This window comes from Plasmodium fragile (genome assembly GCF_000956335.1).
Source record: "Plasmodium fragile strain nilgiri unplaced genomic scaffold supercont1.3, whole genome shotgun sequence".
In the NCBI taxonomy this organism is placed as follows: Eukaryota; Apicomplexa; class Aconoidasida; order Haemosporida; family Plasmodiidae; genus Plasmodium; species Plasmodium fragile.
In genome coordinates, this window is record NW_012192583.1 from 135,778 (window position 1) to 151,981 (window position 16,204).

General features: G+C 43.9%; 5 protein-coding genes across 5 annotated transcripts; 4 read left to right on the plus strand and 1 right to left on the minus strand.

Annotated features, from left to right (window-relative positions):
• Positions 1-477: 477 nt before the first annotated feature.
• AK88_00351 (uncharacterized protein) lies at positions 478-1,275 on the minus strand (the record flags this gene model as incomplete). The annotated part of the gene is made up of 1 exon (XM_012478002.1): positions 478-1,275. One exon carries the CDS (start codon positions 1,273-1,275, stop codon positions 478-480), a length of 798 nt encoding a protein of 265 aa, XP_012333425.1.
• Positions 1,276-2,630: 1,355 nt separating this feature from the next.
• AK88_00352 (uncharacterized protein) lies at positions 2,631-5,581 on the plus strand (the record flags this gene model as incomplete). Its single annotated transcript, XM_012478003.1, has 14 exons — positions 2,631-2,856; positions 3,014-3,081; positions 3,249-3,357; positions 3,453-3,506; positions 3,631-3,673; positions 3,801-3,866; positions 3,999-4,104; positions 4,257-4,278; positions 4,427-4,474; positions 4,609-4,674; positions 4,808-4,842; positions 4,939-4,955; positions 5,087-5,150; positions 5,552-5,581. The coding sequence occupies 14 exons, from the start codon at positions 2,631-2,633 to the stop codon at positions 5,579-5,581; spliced, it is 954 nt and encodes a 317-aa protein (XP_012333426.1).
• A 744-nt stretch (positions 5,582-6,325) lies between these two features.
• Positions 6,326-9,752, plus strand: AK88_00353 (uncharacterized protein; the record flags this gene model as incomplete). The annotated part of the gene is made up of 3 exons (XM_012478004.1): positions 6,326-9,094; positions 9,221-9,448; positions 9,651-9,752. 3 exons carry the CDS (start codon positions 6,326-6,328, stop codon positions 9,750-9,752), a joined length of 3,099 nt encoding a protein of 1,032 aa, XP_012333427.1.
• A 579-nt stretch (positions 9,753-10,331) lies between these two features.
• Positions 10,332-13,733, plus strand: AK88_00354 (uncharacterized protein; the record flags this gene model as incomplete). The annotated part of the gene is made up of 1 exon (XM_012478005.1): positions 10,332-13,733. One exon carries the CDS (start codon positions 10,332-10,334, stop codon positions 13,731-13,733), a length of 3,402 nt encoding a protein of 1,133 aa, XP_012333428.1.
• Positions 13,734-14,334: 601 nt separating this feature from the next.
• On the plus strand, positions 14,335-15,564 carry AK88_00355 (uncharacterized protein; the record flags this gene model as incomplete). The annotated part of the gene is made up of 1 exon (XM_012478006.1): positions 14,335-15,564. The coding sequence occupies one exon, from the start codon at positions 14,335-14,337 to the stop codon at positions 15,562-15,564; it is 1,230 nt and encodes a 409-aa protein (XP_012333429.1).
• Between the last annotated feature and the right edge of the window lie 640 nt (positions 15,565-16,204).

Consider the following 16,204-nt stretch of genomic DNA (forward strand, 5'->3'; position numbering starts at 1 on the left):
TCGTGAAAAAATATTTGTGCCCCATTTTGTTGTGTAATCCAAAGTAGAAATAACATGCGAATGCACCAACAGGAACAAGCAAGATTGTTGCAGTGTTGTAAAAAAAAAAAAAAAAAAAAAAAAAGGGGAGGGGTAGGGGGAAAAAAAAAAAAAACTCCATTTTGTAAATTTCCTTGTGGAAATGGATTATAGCTTGTAATTTTGTTTACTTCGTGTTGCTATACTCTGCTTTGCTTCATTTTTTCCCATTTTTGTTCATTTCTGGTTTTAACAGAACAAAGCTTACAATTTCTACAAGCTGTGTGTGCATGTGTAGGGAGGGTGGGGGGGCAGTTTTTCCCGGTTTTAACATGTCTTACGTTTGCGCACACATTGCTCAGAATTTTTGTTCCAATTTGCGGAGCACCCCCTCCCTGCTAAACATGTTTATACAGTTGGACATGCGTTTTTCCATCCACTTGTGGATCTACATCCCCGTCAGGCGACCTCCGCTTCATTCACGCGCTGAGCGGTCAAACCATTTTCGTACACAAATTTCGTATCATGCTGGCAGTAGTTACACCGGTATGAAACCAGAAATTCATCTCTGCACTTGCCCTTTAAATTGCTACTGACCTCCTCATTTTTGTTTTTTTTTTTTTTCCTCAAATTTAGTGGGTTAACAGAAACTTTGCAAGTAGCACTTGGGATGAGGACTGAGTTGCATTTTTTGCAGAAAAGTTTCTTAAATTTTTTGTCGTATTTTATTAAAAACTTGTTTGAAAGTTTTCTCATGGTTTTTATATACTCCCTTGAGATGTTCGGGTTAAATTCATTCATTAGAAATGATGCTTGCAATAGGTAATTTATTCTAATCATTTGTTTCGACGGTTTGGTGACTTCATTTTCATTAAATTTTTTTTTTCTTTTTTTTTTTTTCCTCCCAATTGGTGGTTCATCTGTTGAAGGTTTGTACTCCTTTGTGTTCATTTTTTCAGTATTGGTTTGTCCATTTTGGTTTACTACTCCATCGTCCTCCTTCTTTTCATGTACATTTGTATTTTCGTGAATGTTTTCAGGGTTATGATTTTCCGTGGCAGTTCCTAGTTTTTTCCCGGCACTTCCACTGCTAAGAACAAAATGGGAGGTATCTTCTGGTAGACCCTTTTCGCCATGTTGGCAACCTTCGTCGGCGTACAATTCACTGACCTTTCTCTTTAACGTGTTTGCACTTTCTGTATTTTTTGCCGGTTGGCCTTCCGTGTTACGTCCGTTTTCATTTTTTGGGGGACGCATGTTGGCACTACGTCGCAGTGGAGATTATGCCCACACAAATGTGTACACTGTGGGCACTATGTACACGTATGGTACGTATGTGTACGTTACATGTGCGTGGCGCAAATGGTAAATGTGCAAGACTGTTCCTGCTCTGGGGTGGGGCAAACGACGATTTGGCCTGACGTACTCGCCTGTCGCTGATTTATTTTTGAAAAACGTGCCAAATGGGTTCCCTAGGGATGAGTTTTACCCAGATGTATTTTTTTGTGCCCCTGTTGAGAGGCAGCTCACTTATGTTCTACACAATAGTGGGAGCAATTGAGTAGGTGGTACGATGCTCGCTTTTGCCCCTGTTGCTAAAATGGCTTCCTTTTGTTTTATCTCTGAAGAATGAATATTCTTTCTCTGGGCAGGCAAACTCCAAAAAAGGAAATTTGAAAAGTAGCTCTTTTGAAAATTTTGGAATGTTGTAATGGTTGGAAAAAATTGAAGTTGCTCTCATTTGTTCTTTTTTTTTTTTTTTTTTTTCTCCCTTCGCGCATTGTGCATTTTTTGGTAACGCCCCGAGTTGTCCCATTTATACATAAATATTACAGTATACTTTCGTCATGGTCAGCCTTTTTTTTTTAGGGAAAAAAAATGTTGCCATTTGGGGTAGACCATAAAAAAGGATGAGTGAAGGCCAAGTTAGCCAAGTTCTGCATTTTACCATCATGTAGAAACAAGCTATTTTTGAAGTTCCCCCCCGTTTGGTATTAAATTAAACGGTTTGGATGAAGTCTATATAAAAACAGCGGCGGGGGGAGAAAAAACATGCACCGGTTTTGTAAATTTTCAGCTTGGGAACATTCTCCCCTCCTTTTTTGTTCCATCGCCTTTTTGACTTCTGCCCAAAGTGGACCACAAAAATGGGGGACGAACTACTCGGAGGCCAAGTGCCCATCATGGCGATGCGATTAAAAAATTAGGTAAAAAAAGAAAGGGAAACATAAATGGAAATGTCTTCGATTCACTTTCTCCAAAACAGGTGTATCCATATGTGCATGTTTCATGCGCACGCGGGGCGTTTTGTATGTTCCCACTCCCCCGCTTCCCCCCTACACACACTTCCCGCTGTTGTGTACCTACACCATAGTTCACCAGCAGTGACGGACTTGCCAGCAAATTCCACCATCGTTAAATATTGTGCGCATTATTTTATTAGGTGGGAGATTCTTCCTCCATGTGAAGACAATTTCGTTTTATGAATTGTCTCAGTTGGGTGTCTCTCTCGACTAAGTTGCACCGCTCGACTAAGTTATAAATCCCGACTAAGTCGCACATATCGAGTAAAAATTGTCCCACTTGTGTGCTTCCCCATTTTGTTCCCCCAAATGAATCGCGTAAGGTTGATCCCGCTCGTGGTGCTCATCACCACCTTGTGTAGCTATACATTTCTCTGCTTAAAGCCAAACGATGAAATTGAAAATGGCCCCATAAAAATATTAAGTGGAAATTTGAAGGAAAGAATAACTCTCCATTGCGGGGGAGATCAGTCGGTCCACATTTTGGATGCTAGTTATGGAAATCCTTCCGTTGATCATTTTCTTATAAAAAAAAGTTACCTCAAAAAAAAAAATGGCGCCACAGATGTCCATTGCATGAACGCATAGTGTATACTCACGTTATACATTTGCACACGTGTGAGAGTGACCCATGTTGGAAAATGCTTCAAATACGATGACTCCCTTTTTATACCATGTGGGGACTCCCCCAGACTCCTTAGACGCACCGCACACCCTGCCCGTTGTTCAAATGTTATGTGAAGGGAAACCCAGCTGCGATGTAAAAAATACACAATTTGGTGAAGCCTCATATTTGGTTTCAGCTTCCGTGGAGTGGAAGCACTGAGAAGAGAGAGGTGTGGTGGTGGGAGGAAGTCCTCACTAAAGTATTTTTTTTTTTACTGTGCGTATGTTCCCAACTGTCCATATGTGCATTCCCCACGTCAGATCCTTGTGAACGACGAAACGTTCAAAGTCCTATCCATGATAAAGGACTTCCACAAACTGGTTGTAAAATACACCTGCACGTCAGACGCTCTGGAGGCGTTTCCCATGTGTACGTAAAAGACCTATCTCACCACTTTGCTCTTCACGAAATGGGAGACAAGTCATTTTATCTTACCATTTTTGTGTGCTACTCATTTCTTGCAGACAACGTAAAGGCCCGAAGAGGGGACGACAACACCTGGAATGTTGAGTTTCAAGGTTTTTTTTTTAAAAAAGGGTTGGAGCAGCGCGGGTTTCAGTGAAAGCGCATGCATTTCCCCACCCTCGCGTGGGTCCTCCTTCTCACCTCCTTTCATTGTGTCCCCCCCTGTCAATTTCACAGGTGAAGCGGAAAAGGAGGAGCTGTACCTTCATGTGGAGGACATGTAAAAGGGGAAAGATGTACAGATGGGCGCATGTGCAGCTACACGTCGTAGAGTGTTCCCCCCCTCTCCCCATGTGTTGCCCTTTTCCCCCTTCTCACGAGAAAAAATGCCCTCCCCCCTTTTGCAGAAACGCCCTGTGCGAAAAACCGCTGCTTAGGAAAAAATACATAGACGTGAATGAGGCCGAGCAGAAGTAATCATGCAGCATATTTTGAAATGGAATGGGTCGCCAAATTATTTCTCCTTCCTTCACAGCATTCCTTGTGAACACATTTCCCCACACCACTCCACTCCCCTTTGTGTGTGTGTGCCCCGTCCAAATCAGGTGTAACGCCTTAAGCAACTGCGTTTTCATAATTTTCAACTACGATGGGTACACACTGTGTGAATCCTCCTCGTATAAAAATGCAACAGTTCAGAGGAACTCCAAGGTGAGTTTAAGGATGTGTGCCATATGCATGTGGGGACAAAAATGGGATGGCAGATGCTCATGGGGAGAATGGGCCCCTCCCCCCTTAAAACATGCCTCTGAGGAAGCGCAAAATTGGTTGTTCATTTTTCTACCCCAATTTATACCCCCCAGATTTATATCAAAATGTCTTACAGTAAAGGATAAGAAAAAAAGGCGCCTCCCCGGGGTCGCCCCTTAATCTTTAAGGAAGGAGTAGCGGCATAGCAGTCGCACACCACACATGCAGCTTACTCATGAAGCTGCATACCCACGCGCGCAATTGTCCCCTCCCCGTTTGTCAGTTAGCGGAAGGCTGCCCCACAACTACGAAGTGTTTCCAAATGTTCAAGGTCAAAAAGGGGGAATTTTTTCCCCACCCAGTCGGGGGCTGTATATGTTAAGCGGTTAGGGGAATTTCCCACAACAGACACCTCGAGGTTGTTACGCTGAAGAAGCCCCCACCCTTTTTTATGCACCATTACAGGGGTGTGCGAAAAGAAGGATGTGGTATTCGAGATGAACTCAGCCTTGCGCTTGGATGACCTATACGGTAGCAGGAGACGCAATTTTTTTTTCCTCCACTGCATGCGAACAGAAAAGGGGCAAAATGTGTGACTTGAAAAGAGTAAAAGGAATTCCACGTTATCTTTTTTTTTTTTTTTTTTTTTTTAAATTCCTTTCAGAAAAATGCAGGGAAGTCGATTGTGACTACTTCACGGTAACGTCTTTTTAAAAATGGATTTAAAGAAAAAAAAAAAAAAAAAAAAAAATACACATCCAATGGATACTCCCCCACCTTATTTTCCCCCCTTAGATGTCCACAGCTAACGGGTAAGCACAGGCAGCTCCTATTCTGCGTAGGAGGAACACAACGATAAGTTGAAGCGGCACGGAAAAAGAAGTCTAAAGCACACGTAACTCAACCCATTTGTAACTTTTTTTTTTTTTCCCCCCCCTTAAAGAGTAAAAGGTGTTCCTAAAAGCTTCCGGAACTATGCCTGGTTTTGCAAAGGGTTCCCCAAATATGTAAGGCGCGTCTGAGGCAGTCTTAAAAAAATGCAGTGGCCAAATGTGAGCGTGGGGGAAGAAGGGACACCCCATTTGCACTTCCCCCTTTTTCTGTGCTGACCGAGTATTTTGCAAAAAAAAAAAAATAAAATAAAAATAACGTACACATATGCAGGTCTCGCACGAAGGGTTTATCTTTGGGAAGAACAACAAAAGGTAACTCTTCCCAAAAAAAGAAAAAATAAAAAAAAAATAAAATCAAACAAATAAGTGAGAAATAGAAGAATGTACCCTCTTCGTTGCCTCCTCCCCATTTGTGATAATTCTTACCGAAAGGGGGGACGCACGTGGAAGTGCCCCTTACCCCGGTGTGTTCAAATATTTTCCGCCCTTCTTTATTCGTTTTCTTTAATTTGCAGTTCGAAGGAGCCCAAGCGGAGAATGAGTAAAGAGAAAAAAAAAAAAAAAAAAAAAATACAAATGGGGAAACAACTGCATAGCTCTTCTTAGAACACCATCCCGTTGCACGTTGTTTTTTTCGTGTCCCCGTGTTGTTGCAAAGTGATGGGGCGGGGCAATTCCATATGACTACTGGCACATTTGTGCATGCCTGTCGGCATGGCGTTATTCTTCTTTTTAACCCACCCTTTTTTATTTTATTGTTTTTTCCTGAAAAATAAAACAGCGATCAAGGGGTTCGAGGGACCCTTAAGTTGAAGAAGGGCAGTTGGAAGTGGAAGTCGCAAAGGGATCCCCCCCAAAGGAATCCTCCGATACACCATCACATCGCGGGCCTACTTCTTTATATATGTGACGTTTCCGTTTGCATCTTCGTTCAGTGCTCAGCGTGCATCATATTTGCCGCTCGTAAAAATAGAGCCAAGCGGATCAAAGCGCCGCTTACCGCGCTGATCGCTCTCACTGCGCTGAGACTGCGCCCACCGTGCTAACCTTCATTTAACGGAGAAGCAAAAATAATAACAGCGCGCCCACTTTGTAAATCGGCGCGACTGACCCTTTGGCTGTGAAAGACGGTTGCTTCTGTGTTACCTCCCCAAGGGGGAAGAAGTAACTTTTTTTTTTTTTTGTTTTTTTTGTCAACACGTTGTTTTTGTCCACGTCGCTTGTTCTTCCACTTTTACCCACTCGCTGGCGAGTGAAAACAGAAATGCACGCAAAAAAAATAAAAGAAGATGGGGGAGAAAGATAGCGATCTGAGCAAAATACACGCAAAACACACAGAGGGGGAGAAAAAGAACCATTTGAACAAAAGCGAACAAATAAAGGTCATCCTAAGAAGGATAAAAAACAGTGATAACACAAAAGACAAATTTGCAAACATTTTAAAACTTTCTAGATATACCAGCTATCTACATGAAGGAGAAAAATTAAAAATTTCAAAATGCATCAGTGCTCACTTCATTTCGTTATTACTCCGGTCAGACAACTCCTTCCAGTTATTTGCTCTCCGGTTAGTCAACAGCTTAATAGCTGAGTCGACTCAGACTTACTTAAAGAGGTGTATGCCTTTTGTTAACTCGATCATTTTTTATTATTGCGATTTTGTGAATGAATGGAATGAAAAGGTGGAGGCGGTGGAGCGGAGGGCAAAGAAAGGAACAAAGGGGGAGGGGAAAGGGGAAGAATCTCTCACCTCGCACACACGGAGTGAGAAACTATCCCCATGTGTAAGCGACACGGGGGAGTCGCCAGAGTCGGACGCATCGGACGACGCATTGGAAGATGTGGGGGGGAACTACAACACGGACGGAATCAACGACATATACTTTGAATGTCTAGAATACCTTTTGAAGATGCTACCTTTTTTAAATGAAAGGGAGATTGTGGATAACTCCTTTTTTCCTCGTGAAGGGAACAGCGTCAGCTTTGACGCAGACATGTATTTTTTGAAGAAGAAGCTAAAGAAAGCGAAAGGGGGACATCCTGCTCTGCAAGGCCCCTTGGGAGAAACACGGGGTGGGCTCAAGGGGGTTAAGGAGTTCCGCCATGAAGGGGAAAAGAGGGAAGACTTTGATGTGGCACCTGGGAGGGGAGAAGAAGTGTGCAAAGCGGGAGACATACTCGAGGGGGATGCCTTCTGCAGGCAGGACGACTCCTCAGGAGATGAGGATTCCCCTGCGGAGGAAGACTCCCAGGAAGAGCGCATCAGCTTGGTGGAGCTCCTTTTCGATGCACTCAGCGAGAACATCCGGATGGTGGAGGCGATGCGCCCGAGGGTGGGGACGCCCAACGGAGGGGCAACCCCCCCAAAGGGGGAAATTCCAAAGGGGGAGCTACCTGAGGGGGAACTACCTAAAGGGGAACGTCCTAACGGGGAACTCCCTAAAGGGGATGCGCGCGCCCAGGACGAAGCCTCCCACCTGATAAGCCTCGCGCGGGAACCAAAGTTCCTTCTAAACAGCAGAAGCGTGGACATGTCTCTAATCCTGCTAAACAACACGTTCCTAAAGCTCAGCGGCAGCCGTTTCGTGAAGGAGTACTTCCACTTACTCAACAAGGTGATAGAAACGTACAGCCAAAACAGAGTAACAGCAATGAAATGTCAAACGAATCTAAATGCATACATAAAGAAGCAAGGATGTGTAAACGTGTTGGACAAAAGAAGCGTATATAAATTGTATGCTAATATTATATACCTGTTTTCCCAAGTGAAGGTACAAGAGGAGAAGGAGGTCCTGTACACTTTGTATTCTACTGTCTACTCGTGTCTGAGTTTTTCCTTCCTAAGTGAGAACAGCATTGACATTTTAAAAACGCCATTATCATATATGAACGTAGAGCTTTACTTATTTGCAGAACAGGTGATGAAGTACATGGGGGGAGACAAAGGTGGTAATAAGGGGGACAACACTTTCCCCTTTGAGGCAGGGACCTCCTCCGCACAGATCATCCCACTCATCTGCAACAATATTGAACATGTGATTAATTTTATAAGTCAACATGTGCTTTGTGCAACGGGGGGAAAAGAGGTGGACGCAGCAGGGGAGACCTCTTCCCCCCCAACGGGAACCGACCACCCCCCCCAAGTGAACCTCCCCATGGGCGAACTGCACACCATTATAGGAAAAATAAAAAAGGCTATCGAAGTTGTGATTGAATTTTTTAAAGATGTAAAGTCCCACTTACGAGAATTGAATCGATCATGCGAACCTTTTAAAATGCTAAAGGAAAAATTTGACAAACAATTAACTTCAATGGTGCACGTCTTTTGCAATTATTTACTTTTCGAAAATGGGCACTATGTGGATGATTTTCTGAGTTTGCTGGAGTTGTTCGCCATATGGGTAGATGATGAAAAGGACTTTTTAGCATTCCTTTTAATTATGAAACATGTGCAGGCAGATCGGTACATTCACAACAAGCAGTTTGTAACGAAACTCTTTCTCCTCATACTAGACCCAACCATGAAAAACATTGTGCATGTGAAAATCCTGTATGACATATTTTACAGATGCATTTTTAACATTGTGGAGTCAATTCAGATTGTTCAAAATGATCATTTTGTGAAATTTCCACCTGAACATGTTCATAATTTTTTTTCCAAAGATTACGATTTAGTTATTCCATGCAATATACCAATTGACAGGCTGAACGGAGTGCCGTTTGTCTACATTATATGTGAAGACGAGTACAACAAAAGGAAAGACGACCAGATGTTCACTCGCAATATAAGCAGCATCCTTTCCTTTTCTGTGAATTTTTTTTTTCATTACTACTTTTTTATTTTGATGACCGCAAAGGGACAAGGAGCCAACTCAGAGCCCTACCACCTCTTTGAACAGAACTACTTCAATGCTTGCGCTGGGAACATTCGAACGGACGAGCGCGGGTTTTTCCTCGCGCTTAAGGTTCTTTTCACCATATCGTCGCTACTCTTCCTACGCTTTGATTCTTCCGTGCTGGACGCCCTCCTGGACAAGCACCGCGCGTTCTTCCTCCAGGTTGGCATATGTGTAGCGGATGTGTTAAGCCGCGACGTCGTCACTTTCCCCGCGTTGATGTAGCTGCATCGATGTGCTAAGCCGCGACTTGATCACTGCTCCCCTCCATCCCCTTCTCCCCTCCAGGACTGCCTCATTGCATCCCTCCTTAACCTAAAACTTGAAGCCGAAGTTGGAGTAGACATACAAGGCGAAGGCGACGGCGAAGGCACACTGAAGGCGAAAGAAGCAACCCGCAAGAGGGGGAAAAGGCATAAGTACTTTCTCCAAAATTTAGAATTAGTCTACCTCGTTATGTATTACCATCCCACTTTTGTGTCGCTCCTAATTTTGCGCCTAAAACAAGTGAAGCAGGTACGCCTGCATGGGGATTCGCCCCCCACCCACCATCACCACCACCACGACCAGCGTGGACACAATGCAGATGTGTGCATGCGTGGGGATGTCGATTTACCGACGTGTTACTCGTGTTTAGATCATCCCCCTTTTGGTGAAGGCTTCTTTCTTTTTTTGTTATATTTTTCTCATATGAAGAAGCACCTTTCCTTTTCTGCAGACCCGCGGGGAGATCCGTTTTGGGACGAGCAAGGTGTACAAGCAGGAGAGGCACCTTTCCATTTGTGCCTTTTTAAACAGGTTTATTGAGACCCACGTGTGATTGGAGAAGAGGGCGAAGTGGACGGGCGAAGTTCACAAGCTTACCAAACGCGCGCACAGGACTGCCCCCCTATACGTGTGCAGGTGTAGAACTGGGCGAGAGTTGCTTCTACAACTTTCGACGCTGCGGGAAGCGTTTTTAAAGTGCGTATTGTTGACTTCCCCCTTTAACGCGTCTTGCGGGTGGAAGTGAAGAATAAGTGGTTGCCTATCATCACATCATCTGTTTTGCAACAACCCTATGCAAGATTTGGCCTGGGGACGACGACTGTCGCCATTTTTTTTTTTTTTTGGTCGCACAGGCAAGAGTGCATGCGTGTTGACGGGGTTTTATCCCACGCATATGTACAAATGGACTTTCCCTTTTTTGTGATTTTTTTTTTTTTTTTTTTTTTTTTTTTAAACTCCATTTTCCTGCCTGGCGCGTTAGCGCAGCAGAGCAAAGCTACATGTACGAACATGAATATTACGCTGCTTTGCCACGCTTTTGTATGCGTGACTTTTTTTGTCATTTCATCCCCCTGTGGGATGTGATGATATATATAATCCCTTTTTTCATGGTTCTCCCTTTTTCGTTACAATGAACTCCATTTTATGGGGAGACGTAGAGGAGGATCTCCTACGCGAGAAATTACGCCAATTAAAACGACTGCAGGAGATAAAGACCAACGACTTGGTGAGTAATTATTTAATTCATTTCATCCTATTGGTTAATAAAATCCTTGCTAAGAGTGAAGAGGCCAAACGAGGGGCAGAGCTGAAACAGGAAAGGAAAAAAAAAAAAATAATTGAAGAAAACATACACAAAATAAAGCAAACACTAACCCAAAGCAAGCATGGGGAGAATTTCAAACGGGAGGAACTGCTGTGCCAGCCTGATGGCTGGAGTCCACTGGGTGGTATAAATGACCTGAGGGAAGAAAAACTACCAGAAGAGTTAACCACGGAAGAGGGCAACGACGCCAGTCAGGTGGACAAGAAATGTAACTTTGCCCAACTGTGCCAGGACCTCATGGAGGGGTTCTACATGTGCATATCTCTGCTGCTGAGGGGTATGAGGGAGGGTAGGGATGAACCTGTTCGTGCGGACAAAGCGGAGCAGAGAGGTGTTAGCAGCAGTCGCGTTAGCGGCAGTGGCGGTTGCCCCTCTGCGGGAAACGAACGGTGGGCCTTCCATCTCCCCCTGATGTACCTCGCGCTCTGCTTCTACCACATGCACCTGATAAGTGACGAAGGGGAGAAGAACCACCTGCACGTCAGCCTCTTCCTCCTTCTAATTTCCTTCCCGCACTTTAAGGACAAAGCAATTGTGCACTACGTGTGCGTGGACGGCAAGGTCTACCTCAGGTTCGACGTATCTGTCGCGAGGCTCTTGTCCCGCGTGTGTAAGATGGTGGGGTTGAATTGCAAACGGGAAGGGGACGCCTACTCCTGCTTGTTCTTCCTGACGCACAGTTTTTTGTTCCTCCAGTGTGCTAACCAGGGGAAAGCGGCAGGCGCGGAGAAAGGGGCAAACGCGGAAAAGGGAGAGAAAAAAAAATACAACTCGTTCCAAGACATGATAAACATTATTCAGCACATCAACCAAGTGTTCCTCGAGTTTAACTTCATCACGGCGTCCACTTTCCTTGCCATGAAAAGTATCGATTTGCACTCCTTCCTCCTGAGAAGTGACATAGAGGAGGTGAGGCAGAAGTGTAGGTCGATGCCTCTCATCACGAGGGAAGAACCCATAGCGGGAGGAAACCCCAACGAGACGACCCCCCCGCATGGTGAGCTCGTCTACCTGACTGAGGAGTTAACACAAGAGGACTGCCACTTTTATGGGGACCCCAGATGTGTCGATGCAGAGGAGGGAGGAGAGAAAAGGATCGACACACAGATTGAGAACAAGCTGAATAAAATAATGGAAACTACCACGTCCCTGTTTGAAAGCATAAACGAATGCATATACCTTTTCCTAGATGTGCACTTCCTTAGCATTTACGAGTATCTTGTTTTGTTTTCCCTCTGTATGACCAAAGACGTTAGCAAATTATTTCATCATTTCAAGGGAGAAAAAAAAAAAAAAAAAAAAAAACTTTCTCAACGGTACAAGTACATGGCGTACAGGAACTTGCTTGAGATTTATATTATATATTTGAAACACAATTATTTGCGTTATGCGAATAAAAGGGGGGGAGCAGGAGGAGGAGACGACGACGACACGTATGCAAAGGCGTGTGAGGTTTATGGACGCATGGACAAGGTGAAGGGGACCATTCGTTCGTTGCTTCAAGGGTGTGGTGGCAGGAACAACACACACCATATGGGTAGCAACCCACTGGAGGGAAAAAAAGGGAACGAAGGGAAAAAGAAAAACACAGCAAGGGGTTGTGGAGAAGGGGGAAAATTATGCAGTAGGGACGACTTTTACAAAAACAAAATTTGTATTCGTGATAACGTCATCGACCAGGAGGAGGATGATCTGGGAGTAGCTTCCTACCTGGAACGCACCATACCAGTGAGCACCTCTGATGTGAAGACTATGCCAAATGAAGAACCTACTCATTATTCATGTGGAGAGAAATTTCCATCGAAACGTCTTCGAGACGTTTTCTCCCTCGTGGGCGATAGCAACATCGCTTATGAGTTTATACGTGAACAAATTGTGCACAGCAATAATTTCAATTTTGAATTGGGTCAAGAGGAGGAGGAGATGGAGGGGGACGTCGGCAGGAGGAGTCAACATGTCCTCCCTGGGGCGAATGAGCAAATGTCCTGTTCGACGTTCCTTCAGGGGAAGATAAAAAAAGTGGATGGCTTGGTGGGGGAAATTTTCTCCCAGGTTTTGGCCGAAGCTGAACGCGCAGGTGCTCGTCCCTTCACATCATCATCAGCAGCAGTAGCAGAAGAAGAACCGGTAACAATAACCACCGCTACCGAAGCGACTGCCCTGCCGAACGGCGACGCGACCCCCTGGGTAAACATCCACCTGGACAAGGACCACGCTGCTGAGTTTCTTCAAATGTTTCAATTTGAAAAAGTTAACCTTCCCCACATGCAATTCGAAGTTTGCAACTTTGGTCACTCAGAGTACGCCAAGCTAGCCACAGATAAGATGAAAAAGGTGTATACAGGTTTCTCCAAGGGAAGGGGTGATCAAGAGTGTGAGCAGTGGCATCCCCCTCCTTTGCGTACCCCCCATGGAGGGCAGGAAGAACAGAGCACCTGCATAGGGCACTGCGAGCATGCACACTACCTATGCCACAACTTTGACCAAGTACAATTTTTATTTAAAAAGGTAAAAAAATATAAAAAAAAAACGCTCACATATTTCTCCCTGCATAACGAAACAACATTACACTTGGATATCCTCCTGAATTCAAGTGAATCCTATTTTTACTTTAACTTTTTTACCAATTCGTATGAACAGTACATACAGAACTGCAGACAAATGTTAAATTGCATGAGTGCCCCTTTGGCCCACATAACACATAAGCAGTACTTGTCCTACCAGCGAGAAATGGCTCTGAAGTGTGCACTCATCTTAAAGGATATTTTCATTTGCACAAAATGTAACACCCTTATCGATAACATGCACATGAATGACCTGAACAAAAACAGGAACCTCCAATTTGATGATCACATCGGAGGACCTCTCACTAGTCAGGAAAAGGGATTAATCTTACAAATCGTGAAATATTATTTCTTCTTTTTGAATACCTACCAAATTGAGGAAGAGTTGACCAACCCAGATTCTTCCTTCCAAAACGAAGAGGAAAAAAAAGCCTACTTTGACATATACTTTTATGTGTGCAAAACGCTGTCCGCAGTGGACGACAAAACCTTCATCGTGCAGGCCCTCCAACATTACCAGCGTTTGCTCAACTACGCCGCCAAAAATAAAATGTATCATGATGAGGGGTACAATGATTATATGCGCGACGTGTGTAGGAAGTCCATTTGTGTGTTGCGCGGGAAGATGCACGATTTGGGGTAGAGGGCGGCTACAGATAGGAAATGCCTCCAACATATATGCGCAGTTGGAAGGGGGGAACTACTACTCAGCAGGGTAATAAAGGCATGACACCGTACACATGGGCCAGGGAGACTTTTTCCCTCACTCATCATGACATCTCCAGCGCCACACTTTTTTTTTTTTTTTTTCTCCCCTTTTGCGGTGTCGTTGGGATGGTAAAAGTATGCACAGGCAAATGCATACATGCATACATACATCCATCTATACATGTTTGTAGGGGGGGGCATGTAGCCTTCCCTTTTTTTTCTTTTTTTTCGTAATTAAGGTAGGGCATATGTTAATGCCCCACCGATTTTTTTTTTTTTTTTTTTTTTTTTTTTTTTTTTACAAACGTGTTAACAGGCGAGGTAGAGATTGTATAGCATTTCAAGTTTGTTATTGTGTGGCACATTTTTTTTTTTTTTTTTTTTTTTGTAACTTTTTTCCCATGAAGGAAATTGCTCTTCATTAGAAATCCCACGCAGGGTCATTTTGAAACGAGAAAGCGGCAATTCGGAGCGGTAAAAATGAGGGTGGCAAACGCGCGCGCGCAGTTGGCGAAACCAGCGGCAACTCCCCCAAAATGGATCGCTCAGACGAGTTCATGTGCTTATGCAGGAAGCGCGACAAAGGAGTGGCCCTGACTCGCAGGGAAATCAAATGCAAGGATGAGTTTCTTATTCAGAGCAGCAAAATATACACAAACCTGCTTGCCAACTGTGATTACATAGATAATAACACGCTAAAGCAGTACAGCTTAACAATCCCCCGAAGCATACACGTGAAGGAGAAAAAGACGAGGGTCAAAAATAAAGGGAATTTACTCTACGCTGTTAATAAAATATCTGAAGACATTAACCTTTTAAAATCGAAGACGGAGACGGAAACACACAAGCACGTGCTCGGCTGCCTAAACAGCCTGCTTGGAATTTTCATTGACATTATTAACAAGTATGAACACAACTTAAGTAGCTACCACTTGAAGTTGAATCGGTACACGAACTTTTGCTTCTACGACGTGAAGGGTGTCAAGTGTAACTTCGATTACCTTAACAGATTGAACCGTTACATATATGGCACCAATTCGTGTGAAAGCCAATTTAAAAAACAACCTGCTGATCTTTTGGGCTTAACGCATGGAAGAGGAGGCGCCACCTCCCACCAGGAGACGAACACAAATTATCACCAGTTCGGTAACTCCATCAAGAACAACAATACTGAGGAGTACAAAAATGGGGAAAAGAATAACCTCGGCCATTACGAAGAAAAGGAGAAATGTGAAAATTACCTTTTGAACGAAGGGGAAAAAAAGCAACATATCAATTCCAAGGAAGACTTGGTGAAAAACGCAACTGTGAGAAAGCGAAGGGACAAGAGAGTCCAGTTCAATACGTTCAACTATGTTGAAGAGGAAGAGGCGGAAAGGGCCAAGGGGGAATTTCTCTCCCCCCTGAGCAGCAGCCATAATGATATCCTGAGCGGCAGCCATGATTACACCCTGGGCACGAACCAACAGCTGGAATTCAAAAAGTACGTGGACCTCTTTGAAAAGGAAGAAAACACCTACATCATGGAAACTAAAAATAAAATCGCCAAAATAAGTAAATTAATGAACATATTTGTTACAAAGATATATGAGCAGAATGAGAACTTGAACATGATAGAGCACGTGGTGGAGGAGAGCATAGAGAACGTGGCCCAAGGGAATACCTACCTCAGTAAAATTCAAAACAAGAAAAGCATGAACTCGCTCATCTTCTTCGCCCTCGTGTGCACCTCCCTGTTTTTGCTCATCTTCGATTTGTTCCGATAGCGATGAAGCGGAGGAAGCGGCGGCGCACAAGAAAAAGAAAAAAAAGCAGAAAAAGTTGCCGCAAACCGTAACGAAGCTACGTTGAATACTAACCCGCTGCAATCACCCCGAGCGGGAGCCACACTATCCTGTACAATGCCCATTTGGTCAGTGCAGCATTGCACACTCACCCCACAAATAATTTTTTTTTGTTTTGTCCATCTATAAGCAGCAAAATGGGGGAATATATATATATTTTTTTAATCCTCCATGTAATGTTCACGTTATGTAGCCCTCCTCAATGTGCATCCCTGTTTTATGCCCCTATTCGTCCTTTTTTCTTATGCGGAGAAAAAGGAAAAAGATTCCTCCTCCTGACCCCCAAGCGGGGGTTAAGACAACACATTTGACTTTTGAAGAGGTAAGGTTTAGTTTAAACAAAATTACAAAACAGCATTTTCATTCAAATGGTTGTATGCACGTATGGGTAGGTATATTACTATAGCACACGTAAGGCATACATTTCAACGAAGCACAAAAAAAAAAAAAAAAGAGAAAAGAAGGGGGGGGAAGAGGCAACGGACGTGCAAGCGTTACTAACTATTCTGTCGCCCTGTCCGAATGGCAGCGCAAAAATAAACATTTTTTTTTTTTTTTTTTT